Source organism: Triturus cristatus, chromosome 4_1 (assembly GCF_964204655.1).
Source record: "Triturus cristatus chromosome 4_1, aTriCri1.1, whole genome shotgun sequence".
NCBI classification, from domain to species: domain Eukaryota; kingdom Metazoa; phylum Chordata; class Amphibia; order Caudata; family Salamandridae; genus Triturus; species Triturus cristatus.
Window position 1 is genome coordinate 86,661,711 of NC_140585.1, and position 27,084 is coordinate 86,688,794.

The 27,084-nt window shown below is 46.6% G+C and overlaps 1 protein-coding gene across 1 annotated transcript in view; it reads left to right on the plus strand.

Annotated features, from left to right (window-relative positions):
• LOC146839615 (membrane-spanning 4-domains subfamily A member 4D-like) overlaps window positions 1–27,084 on the plus strand; it is a 293,092-nt gene that overhangs the window by 52,949 nt on the left and 213,059 nt on the right. Inside the window, exon 3 of the mRNA XM_085651694.1 lies at window positions 21,362–21,475. Within this exon, the coding sequence (XP_085507820.1) occupies window positions 21,362–21,475 (114 nt within the window). The remainder of the gene's footprint in view (window positions 1–21,361; window positions 21,476–27,084) is intronic.

Genomic DNA, 27,084 nt, shown 5'->3' on the forward strand with positions numbered 1-27,084 from the left:
AGCAATAAGCAATGTACAAGCAATAATCACTAAACCAAAACAATAACAAATCATAACTCTGCTACCAGAAAAACTGCTGCAGCGTGGAATACAAAATCTCTCACTCCGTTACAGACCAATAATCTCACAAACACACACAATCAATACATTCGCTGGTGGGGCCCATAACACCAACATTCACTCACCATCGATCTGTATTTTTCGGGAGGTGATTACTCCAAACGCTGACATGAAAGGAAATACCTCTTTACCCTAATGAGCAACACATCTACATAACCTTCCATAACTCATTAGGCCCTGAATTCCACCTTTGGTATTCCTCTCATAATAGGTATGAATCTGCTAGTTGCTGGTTTAGGTTGATTTCTAATTCTCTATTTACTCTGAATTAATACATTTTCTACGAATAAACAACCCAACTCATTTGGTAACTAATCAATTCAATCTTTATCTAAATAAGGCAAATTAAATCTTTCTTTTATTCAAGTCGCCAATCGTCTTAGTTACCTATTCTGGCTAATTGTCGTCCTCTAAGTCAAATCCAGTAGACTCGCCAATCTATGCCCATCAAATTTAGTAAATTCAGTTCATCAGGTAATTGGGCATTAATTCAGTCCATCAAAAATTCAGGGAAACAGCTATCCTGCAGCGTCACCGTCCTCTACATCAGCATAACGTCAGGAAACAAAGAACGAGCGTGCTAATAGACCTCACTATTCTACCACAATTTATAGTGATTTCAATGTAAAAAAGTAACAAATATTGGTTTTCGGCTTTGCTGATTGGACGTTTTAGGGTCATCAATTCAGTTCTCATGGAATATTGTCCCACATGTCATTACACTAGCTAGTTCCGGTTTCAAGAGACAATCCATTGTCCTCTTAGAAGCTGGCTGGCTTCCCGGGGCGACCTTGATGGATACAGTCTGTTTAGGGTCACGACGAGGCCACTGTAGCTTGTGTTAGCGCAGGCGTACTTCACCCAAAACCTCGTGTAGCGTCGTCAGTCACGTCAGGTACAGGAGGCAGCCATTTTGTGGCAGGCCCAAAAGGTCAACTTAAGCAAATGAAACACAAAATGCAATTAATACATAGAAATGGCTAATCAAATGTTATTCCCTCGTTAATACCCATATGTGTGTGTATTTATCTAGCAGAAAGCAACACTCAAGCAATTTATACTTACTGAATAAAGCACAAATCACAAATACATCACAAAAGCAACATATATCATGCAATGTTCTAATTGTCTATCATTAGTATGCGTACAGAATTTAGTTTACGTATCAATTAAGCCATGCAAATGCAATCCCACGTGTATTTCAGTTTTTAATAAGATCAGTTAATAATTTTCACTTCAATCGATTAGTTCAATTAAAATTAATTAATTATTCTAATTAATATAAACATGCAATATGGGGAGGGTATACAAAATGTTTGCACTACCCGCTCCAGCAACCATCAACGACCACTCACAAGTACTAGCCCACACTACTCTAATGGCAACAAAATCTGGCAAATCAAAGAACCACAGAAGAAGCAAGAGAGTCTCTTGATGTGTACAACCGCATGCTAATAATATTAAAGAACATCAGAAGCAACGGTGCCCCGGGGCCCAACAGCCTCCGAGGACAGCTTTTCAAAGAGAACATCGCATTCTAGGCAACAATACTCACCCCGCAATACAAGTTTTGTATGTCTAACTCAACAGTCCCTGAAGCCCGGATAGGATCCCTACTACAACCAATTCATAACAAAGGTGATACTGGAGATCCAACCAATTACAGGATGATATCCCTCCTGCATATCGAGGCAAAGGTATATGGAGCAGCATTTTGGTGTGATTTCCTAGCTCGCAGAGCTTGCTATTGGGAACTGCGTGCTTTTAACTAACTTTGCTGCTATTTTTAAAAAAAAGCTGTTGTATATTTTAAAATTGACTCGCTCACCCGCACGCATCCTCCCAGCCCAGCTGCTGCTGGCTGTCACGCCCACTCGATAACCAATCAGTGTGAAGGGGCGGAGCTAAGGCTGCCACCGGCTACTTCATGCCGGTCGCAGCGCGGGAGCTGGAGCCTGCCACTATGCTCAGAAAATTAGCTACACCTCCATTGAACTGTTAGCACTTCACAATGTTTCTGCTAAGCTCAATCCCCTTACATATTCCAGCATTGCGGAACAGGGAATCTTGGAATCTAGAACTATCTTTCCTGAAATTTGTGGTGCCCATATTGCTCGTCCATCTCTGATTCAACATGGCCAGGGCCATAACGCACAGAAGCTTCTCCTGCTTACTGAAACCTGGCTATCTCAAGAGTCATCCCCTGACATCCTTGCGGCATTACCCTCTATCACATTATCCAGGCCAACCGTCCCCTGGGGAAAGTGGGCGGAGGAGTAGCTGTTATAACACGCCATGACTGCAACTATGCGGCTTTAACACCGCTTTTTTTTTTTTTTTTTTTTTTTGTTTGAAAAACCTTTATTGAACCATTGAAAGTGTACACTGCTGTTTAGCCAACAACCCGGAGGCAGGCAGCTTGTATTCGCGGCATCGCGCCGCAAGCTCGGATCAAAGTCATACACTTGAGCAAAATCTCGACAGCAGCGGTGTCTCGGCTTTCCACATTTTACCATACAAAAATAGAAACTGTATAAACTACAACAGCGGCTGCAATCTGAAAACGGAGGAGAGCCCCCCAGCACCTGCACAAACTTTTCTTGCAGTGAACACCCAGCGATAATGCGGCCATATTCGTACGCTGCTACATGAGACCCTGCACAGACTACCCCTCGTCGCAGTTTCACACCCATCCCGCAACAATGCCACACATCCAGCAGTCTCTTTCAGTCATCGTCAGTTGCCCCAGTCGCTGCCAGCCAGTCCACAAGCGGCTGCCATATGTCCGCGGGTCTGGACCGCAGCGGCATCTGATCCCAGTAGGCGGTCAATTGCTCCTTGCAGTAAGTTGCCGACGCCACCCATCCCGAGACCCTCGGCGGTGACTTTTTCTTCCAATGCAACGCTATTTGGCGCTTAGCAAGCAGTAGGAGAAGGGCAACCAGCTTGCGCGAGGCACATGGCACGCTCAGCACAAAACCCAGAAGGGCTACAAGAGGGTCCGGCGCGATGGTCAGACCCACCATCTTCCCTATGGCGGCAAAGACTACCTCCCAAAACCCATAAATCGGACCGCACACCCAAACTAAGTGGTAGAATGTGGCCTCCCATTCGCCACATCGCCAGCAATTCGCATCCACCTGTAATCCCATTTTAAAGAGTTGCACGGGCGTTCGATACGTCCTGTGAAGGAAGTTAAAGTGAATAAGTCTCAATCTATAGTTAGGCGACAAGTTTTCAAGCTGGGTGCAGCAGAACTCCCACTGCTTCTCTGTAATCTGAATACTCGCCTCCAATTCCCACAGGGACCGTGAGTCTGCATGGGCCACAGGCGAAGCACTTTGCGTAGCTCTATATATACGCGTTATCAGCTTGCGCGGGGATCTATTTGATAGTATGTCCTCTAGCGCTGCCACCGACGGTGGAGCCTTCGGAAACGTAGGATACCTATGCCTACACGCCGCCCTCAGCTGATAATATAGGAGAAGTTCAGAAGCCGACGGGTCCGGTGCCACGGCCATGTCCTGCACACTGAGGAACGTGTCGTCAGGGTAGAGGTCGCCCGCTAGTTTCAGGCCACAGCTACTAGCCCGCCGTGCCACCGCCGCATCAGTGAGCGGTCCTAGCAATGGGTTGCCCTCCAACGGCATACTCGGGGCATAGAGCTCAGTGACGCCCGCACGTTTCGCAATGTTCGACCAGGCCCAACGCACCATCTCCACTGTATTAATGTCGTCCTGGGACCTTCGATATCGCTGGTATGCCGCCGTCCTGAGAGGGCATGGCGCCGCCACATCCGTTTCTATGGCGACGTGGGGTTGATAGGGAATCGGATGATGCCAAAAGTGTAAATATTGAGCCTGAGCGCTGTATGCATACAGCTCTATGTCCGGGGCAGCCAGGCCCCCCTGGCGGAAAGGGAGGGTGAGGAGGTTCCATGCCACTCTGGGCTGCCTGCCAGCCCAAACCAGCTCTATCATAGCAGAACGCAGCCGGCCGAAGAACGCCTTAGTCATCGGAAGGGGGATGTTAACAAACAGGTAGAGGAATTTGGGCACTACAACCGTTTTGAGTATCGCGATGCGGCCCGTCAAGGACAATGGCAGCGTTTTCCACCGCTTCACTTTACCCTCGAACCACTCCATAGCCACACCAAAGTTCGCCAGCCACAGTTCTTGGATAGAGCGGCTTATGTGTATACCCAGGTATTTGACCTCGTCTGTGACCCCGTCTATTGGGAATTCAGTGTGGCACGCGGTTGTGGCGTCCGTCAGTGGCAACATTACCGATTTAGACCAGTTAATATCTATACCAGTGAGGCCGCTATAGCTCACCATTTCCCGCATCAGCGGGTCAAAGTTTTGGGATGGGTCCACCATATAGATGGTGATGTCATCGGCGTACATGGAAATGAGCAGCCCGCACGTCGTGAATCCAACGCCTCGCTGTGCATGGTGCTGTCGCATGCGGGCTGCCAGTGGTTCCGTCGCGATGGCAAATAGCAACGGTGACAGTGGACACCCCTGCCGCGTCCCTCTGGTTATGGGAATTGGATCTGACATATGCCCATTTACCCTCACCCGGGCCGACGGCCCGTTGTAGAGTACGCCAATGCTCCTGGCAAAGAGCGGGCTGAATCCCATGCGGGTAAAGAGCCTGGTCAAGAATTTCCACTCCAGCGAGTCGAAAGCCTTGGTCGCATCCAGCAGGGCAGCCGCGGCCTGCACCTTGGGGTATAAGTAGTGGAGGAGCCCAAACAGCACTCGCAGATTATGTGACGTAGATCTACCCATCACAAATCCCGACTGGTCCGAGAGAGCTATCTGCGGCATCATGTACTTTAGTCGGTCCGCCAGCAACTTGGCATATATTTTGGCGTCGAGATTGATTAATGAAAGCGGGCGGTAGGAGTCGGGGTGGGCAGGGTCCTTCCCTGGTTTGAGCAGTGTAATTATCATAGCTTCCTGCAACGACGGAGGGAGGACACCCGTCTCAACGGCCTCCTCGTACACCCTGTGAAGGACGGGGACCAGGATGTCCGTGTATTCCTTATAGAAAGCCGCCGTCAGCCCATTGGGGCCCGGTGCCCTGCTAAGGGGCATACTCGCTATCACAGCACGTATGTCATCTTTCGTGAACGGTAAGTCCATGTACTGACGGGCTCTGTCGTTAAACCAGGCTAAGGCTATGGTGTCCAGCTAGTCAGTTAACACCTGATCATCCGGCGTCACTCTAGTGGTGTAAAGGTCACGATAATAGTCAGTCATGGTTTGCAGTATGTCTTGCGGCTCCCTGGCAACCCCACCCTCCGAAGTTCTAAGTTCCAGAATATACTCTGCCCCTCTGGGTGCTCTCAGCATGGCCGCCAGCGTGCGACCGGCGCGGTCTCCCTCTCCGTAACGTCTGGCCTGACTGTCTTTAGATAAGTATGCCACTTCTCTGTCCGCCTCCTGTTGATATTTAGTTAGGGTCGCCCTAAATTCCGCTCGCACGCTGTCCGTAGGCACCACCAACAAAGCCGATTCGAGGTCAGCAAGCTCAGATTCCAGTTTGCACAGCAAGTCCCGTATGGACCGCAATACACCCGTTTTCAGTGACATACAGTGTCCCCTAGTCACCGCCTTACAAGCCTCCCAGAGCGTGCCCGGCGATTCAACTGTGCCCTCATTCAGTTCAAAATATTCCTCTAACTTCTCGCGCAAAGCCTGTTGAAAGACTGGGTCACGAAGCGCCCTGGAGGGGAATCTCCAGCTAAACGGCTGAACGTAGTGTGCCGGAGTTGACAGCGTCAGACAGACCGGTGCATGATCAGACAGTGACCTCGGCAAATGTTCCACCCCTAGTACCATAGTGTGTAGGTCCCTTGAGAGCAACCAGCAGTCTAGCCTAGACCACGCCGCTCGATGGACAGTGATGCAGGTGCCAGCGCGAACCCCGGGATGTAGTCTCCTCCAGGAGTCCACTAATTCTGCGTCCAGTATGATGTCGCCCAATGCCTCCGATGCCCTGGTGTGGTGTGATCTAGCCGTGCCCTGCCTATCCAAATCGTTTGAAAGAACAACATTGTAATCACCCCCCCACAAAATCGCTGCCGGGCCGCAAGCCTGCACCCTGTGCCACAGATCATGGAAGAAGCTCGGCCTATCTTCATTCGGGCCATATACATTCACTACCACCACTCTCATCCCACACAGCGTGCCCACTACCATGAGGTATCGCCCTTCGGGGTCTTTTAGCACTTCATGTGTCTTCCATTGCAGACCCTTCCTGATCAACACCGCCACTCCTCTGGAGTAAGTGGAGTAGGCAGAATGCGCTATCTCCCCCCATCTGCCATGACGGAGCATATGCACAGTCCTATCGGTCAAGTGTGTCTCCTGCAGGAGGCAAATATCAATTTCTTGTCTGAGTAGATACGCCTGCACCAGCCTGACTTTACGCCTGTTGTTCATACCACGCACATTCCAGGTGAGACATTTAATTTGCTTCATGGCGGTAGAAGTAACAGCAGTCCCTGTTCTGGCAGTGCGCCAGCCGGCCCCCAAACCTCTCGCTCCCATCCATTCATGCATCTCGCTACGTGTCCTGCAGGTCTAGCGTGTCCCTGTTCTGATAAAGCGCCGCGCCGCTGTGCACACTGCCCCAGGCGGTTGAGTAAGTCAAAGAGTACCAATCGCACCCTCTCGCAGAGGCCCACACCATCCAACATCCAGACCGCAGCCAAACAGTCAACAACAAAACCCCCCAAACTCAAAACAGCTGCCCCACCCGCTCCAACCCCCCAATCAGGTTGTGCATTCGCCCCCCACACCACCCCCCCCCCACCAACGCCGTTAACCCCCCCCAGTGTCAAGAGCCAGGTATCGGGAATCATCCCTTGGGGAACGCAGGTCAGCCAACAGTCAACCCCGTACTTTTGACAGGGTGATCGAGCGCCGGCCCAGCACTTCAGCTCAATGCCCCCCCGCCCCCCAGCACTAGCACATTTCAACGACCCCGCAGCCAAGAGCAGTCACCGAGCTAAATTATCAGGAGGCCAGCTGCCACGGCACAGCCGGGACTTACCCCCCCAGTGCAGTGTTAAGTCCGCACCCCTGCAGTCACTCAACGTCACTCAGATTGTCTCTCTGGTCCGGAACCTCAGCATGTGGTGTAGACTTATGATCCTTGACCAGTTGCTTAGCATACTGCAGGGCGGCTTTTGCGTCCAGAAAAAAGGTCGGCTTCCCTGGGCCGTGCACCCTCAGCTTCACGGGGTAGATTAGGGAATATTTTGTGCCTGTTTGTTGAAAAACTTTTTTCGCTGGCATAAATTCTCTGCGTGCAGCCTGGACCTGCACGGTGAAGTCCGGGTATATGGCGACATGGTTGCCTTTGTATTGTACGTCTTGCATTTCTCTCGCTATGCGTAGGATCGTGTCGCGATCCCTGAAGTTTAGGATCCTCGCAATGATGGGCCGCGGCGGTGCCCCCGGCGCAGGCCTCTGCCCCAATGTCCTATGCGCCCGCTCTACGAGGAACATCTGCGACAGCCATGCAGCAAATAAATCTTTTAGCATCTGCTCCACATAGGTCGCCATGTTCGTGATATCTGTGGATTCGGCCACCCCCGTTATGCGAACGTTGTTGCGCCTCGATCTGGCTTCCAAGTCCTCGTTTTTCCGCTGAATCAGCTCCAGGACCTTGTCCATGCCACGCATACGTTTAACGAGGTCAGTGTGGCTTTCCTCGATATCAGACACTCTCGATTCCAACGCCTCAGCTCGACTTTCCTGCTTATCCATCCGAGCCGTGATGATGTCCATGCGTGCCGCCAAGGCATCCATTTTAGTGTCTATTCCCTGCAGGCTCACCTTCAGTTCCTGAAACATCGATTTGATGTCCGTATCACGGGAGCCGCCTGGTTCAGCCACCGTAGCGTCCGTGTCCCTCTGGTCCTGTTCCGTCTGTTTTTGTCTGGTCTTATCAAAGGTGAGCCTCGGCTGTCTCGTGTCAGGCTTGCCCATCGCCTCGACCCAGCACAGTCGCCAGCCAAGGTGGCAGAGACCCAATGTCAGTTAGGCAGTGCAGGCCCAATCCAACGGGTGCCCAGTGCAAGCGCCCACCAGCGGCTTCAAGAAGGCCCCCAGTCACTCCAGGGATGGGCGAAGGCGGCGCGGCTCCACGAGGCAGCAGCACTTCCACGAGTTCTCCCTACCGAGCCGGCCAGCTCCCCAGCGCCCCGGCGACCGTCTCCTCAGCAAGGGATCCAACAGTATGCCAGGAGGCTCCCAGGAGAGCGGGCACTGTCCTTCAATGAACCTTACTTCGAGGGCATCAGCCGAGGCGTCCGCCGCCGCGCCGCTCACCAACCGGCACCGTTCACTGCGGGGCCTGCCAGCAAGGCCGGATCTCCGACGGCACTCCGTTCAAAATGGCCGCCCTCCTCTGTTACGGCCAGGCCCAGCCCGATTCAGCGACCGGCAGGGCACGCACTTCCCGCTCGGGGATAAGGCCACAGGCGATCCAGGAGGGGGAACCGGGAGACCCGTCCTCCGGCACGCCACCACTGTAGGCGCACGCTCCGCACTCACCGGCCGGCAGGGTCCCCCGCAGCGTCGGTCGCCAAGGCACGCCGAGACCTCCGGCCCCCGGCCTCAGCCCGGCAGCAGTCGCCGACAGCGCCCGATCCTCCGTCAGCGCCCCCTGGCACCGTCCAAGCCGGGGTCTCAGGTACTCCAAATGAGCCAGGCGAAGCCGCAACCCGGCCCCGAACAGCGCCGCTCCCTTCCGCGTTCAGTGCTACGCGAGTCCCCGGACCTCACAGGCGCGCCAGGCCGCACCGCCGCAGCCCGCTCTCCGTCCAGTTCTCCGCAGCGGTTCAAGCTCCAGCTCCAGGAGCGGCGTCAGGCAGTCCCAGGCAACAAGTAGTGTGCTAGGAGGTCAGGTGGACCGAGTCCAGCACCCGGTAGTCGGATATTTTATCGGATTAATGAGCTCGATCGGCGGAGCTGCGGTTTCAGGCAGTCATTCCGCTTCACGGCCAAGCCACGCCCCCCGGCTTTAACACCGCTTGACCTACCCCTAGTGGACAACCTGGTGATAAAATTCGAGTTTGAATCTGGCACTCCCCCCTTAGAATGCGTCCTGCTCTATAGACCTCCACAAAGGATGCCTCTTTTTCCCCACTCCTTGGGTGAACAGATAGCTCACTTGGTAACCAACTATGGGAAGGTTCTGCTGATTGTCGATGTCAACTACTGGGCCAACGATATCCTTGGCGGCCCCCAATCGGCTGAGCAGACCGAGCTACTCTCAGGACTTAACCTCACCCAACAGGTATCCACAGCCACATATATCAAGGGACACATTCTTGACCAGGTCTGGACTGTCAATATGACTATGTCTCCCGTTTCAGTTTCACCGTGTACCTGGTCTGATCACCATATACTTCACTTCACTGTTCAAGATAACTTCGTGAATAAAAACTCTAGTTTAGTTGGGTGCACTCGTAGGAACTGGAACAAGATCGAGAAATCTTAATTTTTTGATTCACTCACAAATTCCACTCCTCCGGGCAACTCCTCACTTGACTTGGCTGATGAGCAGCTTACTAGCTGGCTTTTGGCTGCCAGCGACAAGTTTGCTCCCTTCAGGAAGATCTACGCTTCCCGCCGACATGATGCTCAGAAGTGGTTCTCCACTGAGCTGAAACACCAAAAACTAGCCCTAAGACAATTGGAAAGAAAGTGGCGAGGCAACTACAAACCTGAAGACAAACAGGCCTACTTAAATTTCTTGAAAATTTATAAAAGATCTATTTTAACGGCCAAAGCGGCGCATTTCTCATCCAAAATTCTGTCAGCTACTAATCGCTCAAAAGAGATTTTTCATATTGTGAATGAGTTATCCAATCCCGAAAAAACCTCATGTAAACCCCCCCTCTCAAACTTTTTGCAATGCACTGAATCTCTTTTTATTGACAAAATCAAAAAAATCAAGTCCAGTATCCCGGTCAGTCAAAAGTTGACCCCTAGCCCCCTTCCCATTTCAAACCACAGCAATTTCTTGCATTTTCCCATGATATGTGGGCGTACTTTTATTAATCTTCTTTTTTTACTGCCCTTCCTAGCCCTGCTCTAAATCTCTTAAAAGAAACTTTATCCTAAGGCATTGTCCCTGCAACTTTTAAAGAGGCTATTGTTGTTCCTCTCTTAAAAAAGGGATCTGATCCGTTAACTTTGACTAATTACTGCCCAATTTCTCTCCTTCCCTATTTGGCCAAGATATTGGAAGCCTATGTCACAGGATGTCTTACTGACTTCTTGGAGGAATCTGAATTCCTTGATCCTCATCAAGCGGGCTTCCGTCCAGCGCATTCGACCGAGACGGTAATGCTCACAGTATTGGATACCCTCCGTAGTGAGGTTGACAGTGGCTCCTCACAGGCCCTTGTCCTGCTTGATCTCTCCGCTGCCTTCGACACAGTCGACCACCTTCCCTTGGTCGACCGTGTGAGGGATGCTGGAATCTCGGGCCCTGCCTTAAGCTGGATCAGCTCCTTTCTGGAAAATCGCTCTCAGGCAGTCTGCACTGCCCAGTTTACTGCCCCTAGAGTTAAAATTTCTTGTGGAGTACCTCAGGGCTCTTCCCTCTCTCCCTTGTTGTTCAATCTTTACCTCCTCCCTCTTGTCCAAGCCCTGAAGTGGCACAAAGACTGCACTTTTAATTATGCAGATGATTTTCTACTAATTTTCTCCATCAGTAACCCTTCTGAGTCGGTTCATGCTTTTCAATTCACCATGCTGTTCATCAGTCATTGGATGAACGAGAACCATCTGAAACTTAATCCGGACAAAACGGAGCTGGTTCTAACAGGTGGCACCACAAAAAATCCATGGGGACCCCACTTTTGGCCCAAAGAGCTGGGCCAGCCCCCGCCCCCTCTAGTTCGGTTAAAAGCCTTGGGGTGGTCATCAGTCAGGATCTTACTCTGAAGACCCAGATCAGATCAGTGATTTCCACCTGTTTTTATCAACTCCGCAAAATAAAAAAGATCTGTAGATTCCTCACCCACGCCGCCCGGATTCAGGTGATCATCGCCATGGTCATGTTCCATGTCAATTATGCCAATTCACTATACTTTGGCATCCCTCTCTATCTTTTAAAACGTCTACAGATGGTACAAAACCAGGCTGCGCATCTGATTGCTTACCAGCCTAGGCATCATCACATCACTCCCCTCTTGAAGCAACTTCATTGGCTTCCGGTTGCTCAGCGGTGCGCCTTTAAGACTGGATGCCTTATTTTTAAGTCACTCAACGGAAAGAGCCCGAAATTTGTCAACAATATGATTCACAAATATGTTCCCACACGTAACCTTCGTTCAGCGCATAAAAATCAACTTCATGCCCCTCATTTTAGATTAAAGCGCACAGGTGGTGCCAGGTTTTCTACCTTGGCCCCTGTTTTCTGGAATTCCCTCCCCTCCGAAATCCGTCTCTGCACCAATCTTCTTGGATTTAGACATATCTTAAAAACTTGGCTCTTCCGAAAGGCTTTCTAATCCTCTCTCTGGGACTTGGATTTCAACAGAACTAGCACCATGAAACCTCCCCGGTGTACACGCGCTCTACAAGTTCTTTTTGACATGACATGACATGCAAGTTTGCTCTTACAAGACCTACAAAACTATGCTAATGAGGACATCTAATAATCCGGCTTCAGGAAAGGAGCATCAGCACTAGATAATATTCTAGCCCTATCCTACCTGGTAGAACATTATACCCGGGAAAAACAGCGCCCCCTCTTTGCCTGCTTTATTAACTACACAGCGGCTTTCAACTGTGTCAATAGAAATGTACTTTGGCATAAATTACAAAACTGGGGGATACCAACCAGGCTGCTGAACGCCATCATTGCCCTCTACACCGGTACTTGGGTATCTGTCAAACTCACCCGGAACAGAGCCACAAAGAAGATACACATGGACCAAGGGTTGAAACAAGCATACTGCAGATCTTGGCAAAAGAAATTCACAAGTCAACCTGCTACCACCCAAAATTGGGATGACCAGACTTTTTTTAATGCAATACGCTGATGACATGGTCTTAATGGACAACACCAAAACGGGCCTGCAAAAAGCATTGGATGCACTAAGTATATATAGCAAAAAAAATTAATTGACAGCAAACGCAGTAAAACAAAAGTAGTTATCTTTGGAAAATATCCTAATAAACTTAAATCACTGTGGATAATCGGCAATCTGAAAATGTCTACAACATCCAAGTATAACTACCTGGAAGTATGGATCATGAGCAATGGCAAGCCGACAGCACACATTGCATCCATAGAATCCAAAGCAAAGGCGATGACGTACGCCCTCTGCAAACTCAATTCAAAGACGTGTAGCCCGACAACTGTGCCTTTTCAAAAGGTCATAAAAGCCAATCTAATTCCTTCAATCTCCTACGGGCAACTTGTATTTCCCAGGGCCCTAATCAACATCATGGAGTCTGCTAACTGTCGAGCATTCAAACGGATTTTCCAGATACCAGCTTACGCAAGGAACGTTCTATTATGGCTGGAATTCGGACTAAGTAAACAATCTTATGAATATTAGGCTTTGGTTATCCATTATTATCGAGGAACATGTGCCACCCCTCCAGACACAATGAAAGCAACACTAAAAGATATCTTCAAGAAAAGTAAAAACCTTTGGGCAGACACTTTATCAACCGCCCTTTCTGAGCTGCACCTTGATTTGTCTAAAGGGGGTTATTTTATCCATCAACGGGGCCTGTTTGAAACAATCTTACAGAAACAAGCAAGAACATTATCAAAGCAGTATGACATGGGGACCATAGAGTCCTCTAGCAGTAACTCTGGGATTCTAGTCAGTTCTTACAAGGACAAACTGAGGCCTCCTTACCTTGAATCAGCATAGAATAAACCAATATTAAAGCAAATCCTATCGGTAAGATTTATGGTTGTGCCTATAAAAGATATAAACACTCACTGGAAATCCCTAGAGGGGGTCACCTACTGCAGACTCTGCCATCGTTTCGAGGAGTCCCTGGCCCACTTAGTTTGTACCTGCCCCGAGCTGAGTTTTGCACGTTGCACTTTATTAAAACCCTTGTTTTTAAAATACAGCACCCGTACTTGCCCGGATGCAGTGAAGCTTCCTTTTAACTTAGAGATCCCCATGGAACTGGCAAGATTAGTGAAATTTGCATAACAACTTAAAGAATTTTTCAAGTAAAGATCGAGCCTCAACCTAATGTAAGAGCTTATATAAAATGTATTTATAGACCTCTATTTTATGTTTTCTGAAATCATTTGAAATGTATTAAATGAAATGATATGCCATTGTTTTATTGATGATCGAAGAAAGGTCTTTGGAAGAATACACCACTATTGGCCTTTTTGAAACAATTTGTATTATTTGAAACAATAAAAGTGCTTACTTAGTAAAAATGGTTTTTAAAATGTGTGTTTGAGAATGCCACTTTTAGAAACTATACCCAAAACAAAATCAGGTGATTGTGAGATCGGGCCGATTCCCAGAACTAAGTAAAGTTAGGATTTTGTCTCAGATTAGTTCTGTGAATCGAGACCATCTTTACTTATGCATGATGTACATTTTACTCAATAATCATGACCTCAAATTTGTTTTAGTAATGATTGAACACAAAGGTTTTTTAAACTTTCACATTTGGTGCGATAAAAGAAAGTTATTAACAAATCTGTAAATGACAGATCAAGAAACCTAACCAAAGGGAAGGGCTTCCGCTAAATGTGCGAAACAACGCCCCGAATCTAAGAAGAGAAAATAATTTTCTTGAGTCCCCTCACTCACCAAGGGTTGTCCCTAGGTGACATGCTTCATCATTGCGGCCATCCCAGACAGCTACTGTCTGGGGCGTGCTGCAACTTGCGGAACTAAGTAGGAGCACTTTTTGTGAAAACATTTGTAGGGCAGTGTATGGGGGAGTGGTGATGGTGATGCTAAAAATACCTAGCTAGTGAGCGATTAATTCATTCCTGTTCCTAGTTGGTAGGGATAAAAAGGGCTTTATAGTAGGGAGGAAGTGTAACTGTTATGTGTATAGTGTTTAGAAGTGGATACTGGAGCCTAGTGTGATTCCTTCACAAAAGCTTGTTAGGGCTCCCTCTGGATCACATCATCCTCCTGCCACATGGATAATCAAGTATCCACTTCTAAACAAATAAAAATTACAGAGACTCACAGAACAACATGAGAAATCCTGAAAAGCCTGTCCTGCTCCTTTGATTTAGTGCACAAGTACAAATCCCTACAAAGTAAAAACCACGACATTGGACTAGTCGGAATCAAAACCTCTTGTTGTGCCCCCTAAAAATTCACCAAACCTTTGTCCTGAAGAGAACCCCCAAAGAAAGTGTGGGTTAGAAACGCGTAGACCGGGATCAATAGGGAATCCTAGTTCAACAAGTATCAATATGGACGTATAAAATTCATTTGTCTAGAGAAACTATTGGAAGCCCAAATTAGATTCCTCAGGACCCTTTATACGTTTCAGTACCAAGAGCACTTACTGTGAATGCAATGCTCTGGTCTTGTAAAATATTGGATTGGTAAAGATGCAATTTTAGCCTACTTCATGTATAAATTTTGCATTATCACAATGTATTTTTGATGAATCTCTTCATATTTCAAACGTTTTTCAAATATTTTTCACTGTATATCTAACTAGATGAATGTGGATTGTCCTTTCTTTTATCGCACCAAATGTGAAAGTTTAAAAAACGTTTGTGTTCAATCATTACTAAAACTAATTTGAGGTCATGATTATTGAGTAAAATGTACCTCATGCATAAGTAAAGATGTGTTTAAATCTCACAACCACCTGATTTTACTTTGTGTATACAAGTGTCTAAGGCCCAAGGTGGTTGTAGGTAAGGGCCAAACCCCCCACTTCACACACTTTTAGAAAGTAGGCACTTTCTTGTTTAACCATTCTGTGTGCCTCTGCCTGTTTGTGTATTGACTGTCTGGTTTTGGAGTGACAGGTGCTGGGGATGTGCATTCACTGTAGACGGCCACTGTCGGCGTTGAGGTGTACCTTGACCTTCCTGGATGACTCAGAGCTGGTCTGAATAGACCCTGGCTAAATTTAGAATAGTGGGAGGAGATTTACTTGCACCTGAATAGGGCCTGTCTCCCTTGAAGAATGCTGCCTCCGCTCCCTGCAGTCATACTGCACCAATGAGGACAAAACTGGTTTGGACTGGTCTCAGAGACCCTTGCACAAAGCGAACAAAGACATTTTGGGGTATAAGTCTTAGACCCAAAACCCCAGAACTTTATACTTCTTCTGGAATCAAGAGGAATCTCTGCCAAGGAGAAAAGCTGAAGAGCTGTGAGGAGGAGTACTGCCCCTTTGCTGTGTGCTGTGTGGAGTTGGCATGCTGTTGCTGTTTCTGCCAAGAAGAAGACAAAGACTGGAACTTTGCTTTGAAGCTGCTGAAGATGATCTCCAAGTGCCTGTATGTGTTGGCCTCCTATTCGGAAGTCTCAAGGCCACAAAGACTTCACCCCCATCTCCTCTGAACTCTGCTGCTGATACTTTGTACCTGCAAGGAGGTGCCTGTTCCAGTTCTGGGCCTCTGGAGGTTGTGCTTGCTGCTGGGAGCTCAAAGAAACCTGAAGAACTACGAAATCGATGCATCGCTCTTCTTGCGACTGTTGTTCCAACACAGTACTGATGTGTGAGAAGAATCACTTTCCCCTATAGACCACACTTAACCCTTCACTTCTTCTGCATGCAGCAGAACTGCTGGATTATCTTCCTAAGGCCTCAGGAACTGATGCATCTCTCTGGTTCTCAATGCTCCCCATCTCTGAGGCTGCTTGCCTTGTGAATTTAGTTCCATCTACAGGTACTTTGTGAGAAATCACGCATCCTTAGTTTTCAATGGAGCAAGTTGTTTGAAACAAATTTAAAGTCATATTCTTATTACATGTATGTTGGATTTTTGTCATTTTGGCATTGCTGAGTTTAAATAAAGATACTTATTTTTCTGAACTGGTGAGGTGTCCATTTGTGGTGTTATCACTGTATTACTGTGTGTTGAGAGTACAAATACTTTACACATTGCCTTTGGGATAAATCTTTCTGCTCATGCCAAGCTACCCATGGATTAGCAGGGGTTATCTAAAGTGTGTATACTCCTTATCTTGACTAGAAGCAAGTGTCCCTATTTGGACAAAGGTACCTACCTCTGCCAACTAGAGACCCGTGTTTCTAACATTCATTGACAATTCGATTTTATTATTTTCAGTCAATAAAGAGTGATTGAAAAAGTTCCAACACCTTTAGTGATCTTTAAAAGTTAGTTTTGTTCTGCCATTTTTATTCAGAGTAATCAGTTACAGAAATTGATTAGAGACAGCATAGAATCAAAACTCAGTGTTCCATAAAGGAAATATCACTAAACTAACTAAGGGACATATTCTACCTTACATGGAGTCCTTTTTGGAAACAGCAAAATCAGATTAGGATAGAACTTCCCATGAAGGGTTGTTCTGGAAACTCGACTGAGTTCGCCACAGTTGCAACAGCAACGGTAAATAATGGAATGATCTCTGCAGTAGCACTGATCGGAAGAAATATATAGGTAAAGAAGTAAGTCATCTTTACCAGTAGCTTTTGGCTATGAAGAAATACAGCTCTCCTGGAGAAGAGTTGCATGGCAAAGAATGCAGATCTATAAGTATCGCATTCGGCTACTCGTCTGATCATCTGCTGCAGCTGTGTGGTTAGGAACACTTATTAATATAAACTGAGAAATATTATAGCAAACATTATTAGATGATGATCCTTCTTATCCAATAATATTCTCCCATCCGATGGTATCGTGAAGCTTCCAGTGTCTCCTCCTTCGATTCTCAAGGTAAACTTTTTACACTGGCATATTAGTATAACACTGTTGCAAGTGACTGCTATATGGGGGAAAGTTCTCATGAGAACCTTCTTTCCTCAGTTAAAGAATGCTACATGTGTTTCAGTAGGAAGACAAAGGCCTGTATAGAAATACGTAGGCAAACTAGCAATATATTATATTGAAACATACATAAAATGTCTACATCATGACTTATTATAACAAACACAGCAAAACACACCAAATCTCATTGTATTAAGGTAAATGATCTAATGTCACATGATAGAAGTCAGCCAATTTCTAAGCAAGATGCTAGTGCTAGACACATTTTCTAAATGAATGTCTATTAAACTATGAACAAGAGTAGAGCATTTTATTAGGGCTAAACTAAATGTGCATGTTTAAGAATTAGAGCTTGTTTCAAAAATGTCTACACCTGTTTTCATATTCTGCACACTAATGTACATTATACCTACATTATTTAATCATTTAATACCTGTTGCGGGGGCGTGGTCTGCAGCCCAAGATGGTGGTCGCATAGGCGACGAGCTCTGGGCCTGGGACTTTTATCTGAGAAATTATCCGTGCCTCCCTACCTTGCCAGACTGTAGACAGGGAGCAGCTGGCAACCTCAGACAGCGGGGCTACCTCGACGGCGACTTCTGGTCACCTGGGGCCCCCTGGAGCATCCCTGGCGACGGCGGCGATTCCTGGCCTTCCTGAGGCCTGCAGTGCATCGAGAGCCGCGGCATATCCTGAGGCCTGGTGGGGCGGCGGGCGCCTGGGCCTGGTGGCGGCGCCCGCGCAAGCCCCCTGCTCTAGGCTCAAACTGCATCATACCTGCTGTGTCCCCCAAGTAGGGCTCTGCCCGGGCGTACCGGGAGGCGTCAGGTCCCTGCTTCCATCTGAGGGGACGAGTGCTGCAGCAGTGCGAGGGGGCTGCAGTGCCCGATCCTGGGGGAGGCTCCCCAGCCGCAATCCTGAGTGGTTGAGGACCACATTACGCCACAGGTCGGTAGCGGCTCCCCGGCGGATCCTGGCAGGCCGAATGATGCATGCTGATCAGAGGAGTGACTGGGAGAGTTGGAGTGGTACCCCCCTGCTGCTGAGATGAGGCCGTGAAGGGCGCTAAGGATAAGCGCTGGGGCTTGGAACCTGTGACCCTTCCCCTATGTGACCTTAGGGCGGGGGTTGGAAGATAGAGAATGGGCCCAAATGCTAGAACATCCCGGCGAGTGTCTCGGAATTGCCGTTTAAAAACGATTCAGTTATTTGTACTACATAGTGCATACCTTGCCCCAGCTACAATACGGAAAATGTTTCCCACGACGGCCGCGTGTAGGATGCATGATGCTGATTTTCTTCATATGATATGGTCCTGATATGGTCCTGTCGGGTGCTGCAGTGGTTTTGGTCAGCGGTCGTCCGGGGGTTGGAGGGGTTGACAGAGCGTGCACCGTGGGACACAATCGAGGCCTGCCTTTTGGGATTATTCCCCTCCCTAAGAAGGCTAAATTGCTACGCAGATTTGCAGGGTTGGCTCTGATGTTGGCAAAACGTATGATAACACGATGCTGGAAGTCTACTCTAGTGCCGCAAGTTGGCAATTGGCGTGAAGAAGTGGGCAGATGGGCGGTTGCAGAAAGGGAGGCTTTACACCGTGAGGAATACAGGGGACTGCGAAAGCGACCGATTTCGCTGGACTGGGCGCACCTAGTGGAACAACTCAAGGCTATGGAAGATGTTGAGCCTTCGGGTTCGCAACACAGTAGGCGGGACAGTGGTGCAGTATCATAGGAGCTGGTGGATTCTGCTTGCCCACGCTCTACCTGGGGGCCTCCCTCCTGCTTCCTTATCCCCGGCCCTGTTCCTTTGTCCCTGTCCCCTGGGGTCTCCCCTTCTCCTTGCTCCACTCCATGTTAAAAAATAAATAAATAAATAATACCTGTTGCGTGTATTAGATACACAATGGTGATTGAGAGCACCATAAATGAAAGGTTTTGCAAATCTCATGTTGCAAAGAGACATTAATAAAATATTCACAGCCCCTCCAGGCCCAGATCTCTCCAGTGCAGTTCCAGCCTTTACTCTCCCCTCTTCATCTTGTCCTGCCCCTTACTTGGGCCATCTAGCATTGATCACATAGCTCCCAATCTATGCTAAATTGCATTTATTTGTACTCTACACATCAGAGCTGGCAAGTGGGGGCACTGGGGATCTACATATGCAGAAGAAATACAGGACGACGACCCGTTTTACTGAATTAGCCCTAGCCTTGGAGAAACGAAACATAACTATATACTGGAAGAGCGCAACACCACCCAAGCACTGGTGAGACACAGTAGCAGGTTGGGCAGAGGCTGAGGCAATGGTACTACTTACAGAGGATGCGAGGGGTCTCCACTGCTTCCCCACAGCCCACTCTAGGATGAACTAATGTTACGATCCCAGCACTCTACAGGGCCACCACGCCTGCCCCCGGAGCGCCTTGAAACCTTCACAGGTGAGTAGTTGCGCTTCACTAACCCTGATTGCTTGATTGATCGATTCCTGCACACTGACCAGACACCCCCTCCTCATGAAGTTCCTCTCTTGTATCTGCTGTGGGGAAACGGGTAATAAATGCCTGACCATGCCCACCTCTACTGTCACAAAGTGCAAAACGACACCTCCCCTCGCACCTGAAGCCCCAGTGCATGTTATCTACCTATTTCAGAACAGCCCTCTGCCTCTCCCTTTCTTTCCCCTTCCCCCCAATGCCTCACTGTTGCATCCAGTTACATGTTTTGGCCCTCAGCCTCCCACGGATATCCTCAAGCTTTGGGAACATCACTTTGCATTGTACTCTCTTTGCTATACTGGTAAATCTTTTGGGCACTAGATTGATATGAGTCCGTTACCCTATAAATTATCTCAAAGCATAATGTACCATACTATGTTGCTGATATATAACTTGAGGCTGGTTTACGTTCAAGAAACGAATAAAAAATGTTTATAGAAAACCGAGACCTCATGCACTACTTTTAGAGCCACTCGCTTGGTGGAGCCTGAAGGGTAAAATCTCTAGATTCCTACAAATGTGGCAAATTGGTGAAATTATTACCAGATGAATTACCAACTCTGGTTTGTGGTATGGTGGCATTGAACCTGCTCCTCGCAGATTCTTTGAAAATATCACAAATAGGCACACTGCTCATTACTTCAAAGCCCAAAATTGAACTCTACTCATTACAAAAGAGTCTTTTGCTTCCCTCACCCATTGGATGAAAGGTCTCATAAATGCTGAGAAAGAAGTGAAATCTTGAGGTTATGCACACATGCTGAGGTTGTCCTCTGTGAGTCTGTGTAGCATATTCAAGTATTCATAGCCATGAGCTGCATTAGTTTAATGTTCTTTTAATTCCCCTGGGTCAACTAATGGTTGCATGAGTACTGTTACCAAACCACTGTAGGATCTGCTGAAATGAATATCATGGTGCACAGGGTGCACATTTGGCCACTGTTTGCATTACACAATTCTTGCTTAGCTGGTTGATTGGAATATGTTCCTGAGGCTGAGTTATATGTTGGTGGTAAGGATACGCCATCATTACGACGACCGAGTAGCCTACATAATGGTTGAAAATAATTGCATAATTTTGATGTAGCTACAGCGTCTCTGCCATGTTACACCCCACCAATAGCTTAACCTAGTGCGGGGCATCAGACAATAGGCTGTATATCGTCCCGCCCAATTAGATGGACTGACATGTACCTTACTGCCCATCACTGACAGACAAACCCTTGTGGTAAAGGGCAGTAAAAACTTTAAAATGCCCCCCTCACCAAGGGAGATGACTCCTATGGTGAGGAGGTATGTTTTGTTTAATTTCCCCACCAAAAATCCCACTTAGGAGTTTTGTTTTTGAAAATAATAAAAGCTTTGCCACACTGCTCTATAATGTTTACCTCAGCCATGAGTCAAAGTTACCTCTCTGATGGTGGATCCTGTGCTGTAAATGTTAGAAATGTCCCTCAAGTCAATGGACATTCCTAAATTTGGCAGTCAGAAGCTCCCGCAAGGGCGACGGAGCGAAACACTCCATTGCTCTGGCGGGGGAAGGCCTCACCCCCAAAATATAAATTAGGCTCTCTGTCAGTTTTTTTTCTGCATATAAGGCTAGTGTCCCTTGTGGAAGACTGAGTTGGAGTCATAGAACAGTGTTTTGTGTGGTGCTGCAGTATTACAAGAGTATGTTCATGAAGGCTACACTCTCCATTCATAGGATTATGTTTCTGACACTGAGAATGTTTCAGGGTCCACTGCCTCTAACTCTCTCACTCTCTTCTGCCACAGGCCATCCAAATCATGATCGGAATCAGCAGCTTCTTCTTTGGTGCCACCATCTTCTCGACCGCGTTGCGGAGTTTTTCAGGTTTCACCGGTGCACCCTTCTGGGGTGGCTTATGCGTAAGTATGTGGGCCTCAAAATCCACTATTCCACCCCTCAAAAGTAACGGTTTGTCATCTTCATTCAAACATTTCTTTGGTTCTCATAAACCTCATTACACTGTTTATTTTGAACAGTGGCTCCTGGTATACCATCCTCACAAAATGCAATATGTTAGCAAGCTGTGTTCAGTGTCATCGAAAAGAGAATATAATGAAATTCTAGCTTGTAGTTTAAGATACCCCTCAGGGTAGAATGTAAAACTTCTTAGCTATTGTGAAGAAAAGTTATAATTTTATTAAGGGCATAGAGGCGAACATTATGCTTTTAATATTTCTTTACTCCTTAAAACTGCAATACACTCTTCAACTACAAGACCCATAAAAGTATTGTTCAAAACTACAGGCCAAGTGGTTTAAATCAAACCAATCACACTTAGAACTACCCATACATCACCATCTCCAAATACCAACATCCTCATACTGTGTGCTAAGGCAGGTGATGATCCTATTGCTAGTTTTGATAGTTTCATTTCTCCCTCGCTCTTCCCTGATTCTGGTTCTGAAAATTCAACAGACGTTTCTAGACCCCACCAGCAAATTTATCATCATTGGTTACCAAGCCTTCAACCGCACAGAAAACTAATAATAATATAAACACACACAATCTAAGACTCGTATTTAGACATTATTCTAAGTATACATACCAATCAAAATAAAATGTCAGCATAACCATTGTCAGGTCCTTTATATGAATCCTACAGGAGACAAACAATTTATGTTGCCATAAATAGGGACAGGGTCATCTTTGCCTTTGTGTCTTTGATAGAATCACTTTCCTTTACAGTACCTGGAAAATCTTACTATTTATGGCAGGACTGGAGGCTAGTAAAATGTTCCCTTAAAGGTTACTTAACAGCATTGTTGCAAAACCTAAAGCAGACCCCCCCTTTTAGACCATGCACAGTGTGGCAGGTACCAAGGGGAGTCTGCCTCATGGTGCACGACCCAGCCATCCCTTTCTTCAATGGGAGCCTGCGTATTCGGTCAGAACACAGGCTCCCTTTGACGTCAATGGGAGTCTGACCAAATCGTATCCAGAAGCAAAGTAAGCGGTTGGTCAGACTCCCTGGATCCAATTCCGTCAGAAACCATTCCGAGACCAATTCGGTCGGAATGCTTTCCGACCGGCATCATAATCGATCCCTTAGTCTTCAGTCTGATGGTGTTCTGACTGCAGGTGTGCCGAGAACCACTAGAGATGGTAAACATGTTTGCATGAGAAACAGGGGTGCTGGTCATGATGGCTTAGTAAATGATGCAGCTGTTGGCTGTTTTGAAGATGGTGCAGACAGGCAAAGGGTGCCAACAGTGTTTATCAGGATGGGGCTGATGTGATCCTATTTCTACAGGCCCTGGAAAGAACATGCTCCTGTATGTAGAATGCCCTTGAGGGTTGCCAATGTGGAGTCTGCGAAGCCACAGAGCAGGGCTTAACCACTATCCAGAGGTGAGATTATGAGGATGTGTACAGCTGATCTGAAGACATTTTCCTTCTGGAAATTTCACTTAGCATACAAGTCAAAGCTGGTACCAGGCCGTCATCGTTTTTTGGCAGCGTGTTCCTTAAAGGCAAGGTTAGTGTCCAGAATAAATCCAAGTTACTTGGCATTTAATAAAAGTTGGAGTTGGAAGATCTCAAGTTTCTTTTAATTGAGACAGAGTTGCACTGTTTCTTGTGTGTTGTGCTTGGTAAGTAACAAAGATTCTGTCATGGTTGGGTTGACCTTCATTTAGGCACTGAACATCCAGGTTTGGTTTATGTGCATCAGATTTTGAGATGTTGGATACCTGGAAATAGAGTTGTGTATCATCAGCTTATTGATGAATCTTGATGCTGTGATATTTGACAAATGCAAAAAGAACAATTGATGGATGGAATGCTGAACAATGGGAAACATTCACGCCCAGGAGAGATATTTGGGCCTAAATCCATAATGTATTTGCTCACCTTGCCATTCCAGTTTGGACCCAGCCATATTCAAATCATACTTGACCCTTCTCCCCCAGGAGAGATATTTGGGCCTAAATCCATAATGTATTTGCTCACCATGCCATTCCAGTTTGGACCCAGCCATATTCAAATCATTCTTGACCCTTCTCCCCATGTGAACAGTCCAGCCCGAACTGCCAGACCAGGACTTTCCTGGCAGGAATCAAGCATCCTAGGACCGGTTTCGGGGTATCACCCCTCATTAGCCTGGGTAGCTTGACTCCAGTGTAACTAGAGCACCCTCTTGACTCCACTGTGACTAGAGCACCAAGTGGCTCCATGTAGACGTAAAAGATGACAGGTATGGTAACAGGTAGAGTAAAAGAGGTAAATGCTGGCCTTATGTATGACCCATCTAATCAATTTTTGCTAGAGTGGGAAATGAAAGCCCTGCAAAACGCTTCTGAAAGAATATCAACAATTACTTCACCCTCTTTGGTCATGAGGTGCTCCAAATCAATCAATCAATCAACCAATCAGGGTTTGTATAGTGCAGCTAATCACCTGTAGTGTAGTTCCTATTTTCCTTATAGGCTCTGCACATTGGAATAATATACACTATCGTTGTAGCATAGGACTGAGGTAAGTATGCCTCTATCAAGTACATTAAACGTAATTACTTTGTGTGCCAGCTAACTCAGAGGTCACTAGAAACTCCTTGAATAAACAAGAAGGAAGTAGTTTCTGGCAACCGCATAAACATGACAACTTTGTTTCCCTTAGAATCGGAACACTCTCAGAATTGTGGAAACAACAGATACAAGTTTCACTCAGTCAATCGTGCATGCTTAGTTTCTTCAGAGTTACACAGAAATAGATAGACGGGCGTTTCAATAAAAGGATTTATTGAACAGTCTTGTGTCTCGTGTAAGAGATATGAGCTGTTACAATCGCAAGACAGTATGCGAGATATAATACATACAGCGTAAGCAGTAAGAAGAAATAAAACTGCAACAGCATTGTCTTCTAGCTATGACAAATATTCATACATACCTAAATAACTTAAGGCTAAAAAGCGGATGCTTGTTTGATACTTCTAAATAGTTCTACCCCAGTGTACCTAACCTAAGTGTAGTATAAGGGAGGAAGTAGATGCCGTATTCTATAGTATGGTAAGCTACAGTTTTCATATGCTAAGTTTGTATGCCAAGAGTCCCTCTAGGTTCTAGTCAGCTCCATACCTTAGAATGAGAGAGGTGGGAATCTCTTTCCTGATCTCAAACTCTAACATCCCGCGAATGGAGTCAGAACACTGGAAGCTGGATTCTCTGCGTGCAGGGATGACAGCATCTGGTCTGTGCATCAGGCGGGAACTCGAATTCTTCCGAACTTGCCGTGGTGAGCAGTATTGAGCTGTGTAGCCGAGCCATGATTTGCCATGGTAAGGGAAGGTATATTTATACCTGGAAGGTGCTTAGGAATGTTAGCATTGACGTAAAGTCGGGCAAAGGAAGACGTCATGAATGAACCTCTAAGAAATAGTAGTTCATGCATAATAGATGAGTTCTTGGAGAAATCAATAATCCTAGCTAAGGAAAGTCCCAATGGCTTTAGGGTCTGGTTTCTAAGAACTCGTTGTGAGGTGGGGATGAACGGATGTAGGTGACCATGCCTGTATTTGGATAGCATGGCTAATGCCTAAATAAGGACTGGGATTCTATGCCTAAATAAGGGCAATGCGAATTGTGCCTATGTAAGGACATGATTCAGGAAAACCTATGTACGGACATCTAAATCGAAACACAACACCCACTCCACTTTCGAATGAATGATAATACTAAATGCTAAACATGAAATGAACATTTAATACAAGTACCGCATGTTCGCTAAAAACATTCATAAAAGCATACTAAAATAAGTTTACGGTAAAAGTGTGTGCTAGACATGAAAATACAAAGGTGCTGTACATATTAAAGCAATGTTTCATTCTAAGCATATATGTACAGTGAATGTTAAGTGAATGAACATAAATATATACATATGATGAAATGGCTCACGATTACAGAAGAAAAGGTCAAAGCCATTTCATATCATGGTACATAAATGAAATTGTGGTAAATAAAGGTGACAATGTGTCCCTGGAAGTTTTCAAATAAGTCTGTTCTCTACTGTAAGCAGATTGCTTTGCCATAAAGAGAAAAAATCAAATTTAGAAAAAAAAATTGATTGCAGACAAAGTTTCAAGGTTTTGTCTTTGTTTTGAAAACTGAAGGCAAAATTCGTAGCTCTCCTGTTACACTGTGAGCCAAATCAGAAGTCAGTGTAAGGAGCTGGTGAAAACATGAAATCCTCTATTCCTGTAGACAAAATAGTCTACCAATGTCGGTGATAGTTGGAATACCTCGTTTAGAAGATTAACTGCACATAGATGTGAAGGATCGCCAGTAGGAATGTTCGATTCCAATGTGCCTGTTGATCAATCTCGTACCTCAGCAGTAGCATGTTGCGTCTGTGAGATCTCAACGAATGCCGTCATCAGGATTGGTAACTTCTGCGGACAACACAAAGCATGGGCCATTATCGGGTCCAGCAGAGTATCGATATCCGTTGGCATGACTGATGGGAGTGTTAGACAGATGTCTAGCATGCATTCTTCACCGCGAAGCAGGCAGCGTAGAACAGGTAATATGCAATCTTGCCAGATTGTTCTGAATGACAGAAACCATGCGGGATTTAAATCTCGTAGACGAGGTTAGCCCAAAAGTTGTACTATGCGCTCACAACACTTCCTTTCCAGGAGAGCTTTCTCCAAAGTGCTGAGAGTGACGCTGGTGGATTGGCTTGCCATAGCGTAGTAGTAGGAATAAAAACAGGATTCCTGCAACGAGTGCTAGAATTAACGGCAGACCGCCAAACACTGAGTGCACGAAGTTTGGAATGATTCCGAGGACTGCTTGAAAAGGTGTTAACAGTCCTAAACATATGGTCTTAAATACATGCACAATACCGCTCGTATCAGACATGTTTAAGATACGTCCCAACATTTCTGTGACATGTGTAGGGCAGTTTGTACGTAAAAGAGCCTGTATCTCAGCCGAAGTCCTTGCAATTTGTAGGTCATAGGTTCCTTTGGCCAAGGTCAAAGGCACGGTTTGTTGTAAAAGAATGGCTTTCATTCTGCTTAAAGTATCTATTCGTATAGAAGAGATGTTCAGTGAAGGCCATAGAGACAACTCCCTGACTGTGTCTATTTGGGGGGACAAAACTTGCATACAGCAAGTGACCCTGGCCCTACCCATTACCAGATATGGGATGCCTGGCAACATGCCACAACAGCTCTGATCATTCAACATGAGGTAACTTCCATTTGAAAGTTGGCCAAACGTTGGATTAATCACAGCGGCTGGTGAATCTTGCAGGTGGCAGGATAAATTTGCAGTAGAACTGCTGCAGGCCCCGTGGAAACTAATATCCCGACATATGAGTGAACCGTTCAGTGGACTTTCACAGTGTGTACTGCTAAGAAACACTTCACGCCACCCTATCCAACATCTGTGTGTGTAAGGTAAATCCCAGGATGTTTTGATGTATTCTTTACCCAACCTTTCATATTTGCCTGCTTGCATTTGTTTGAGGC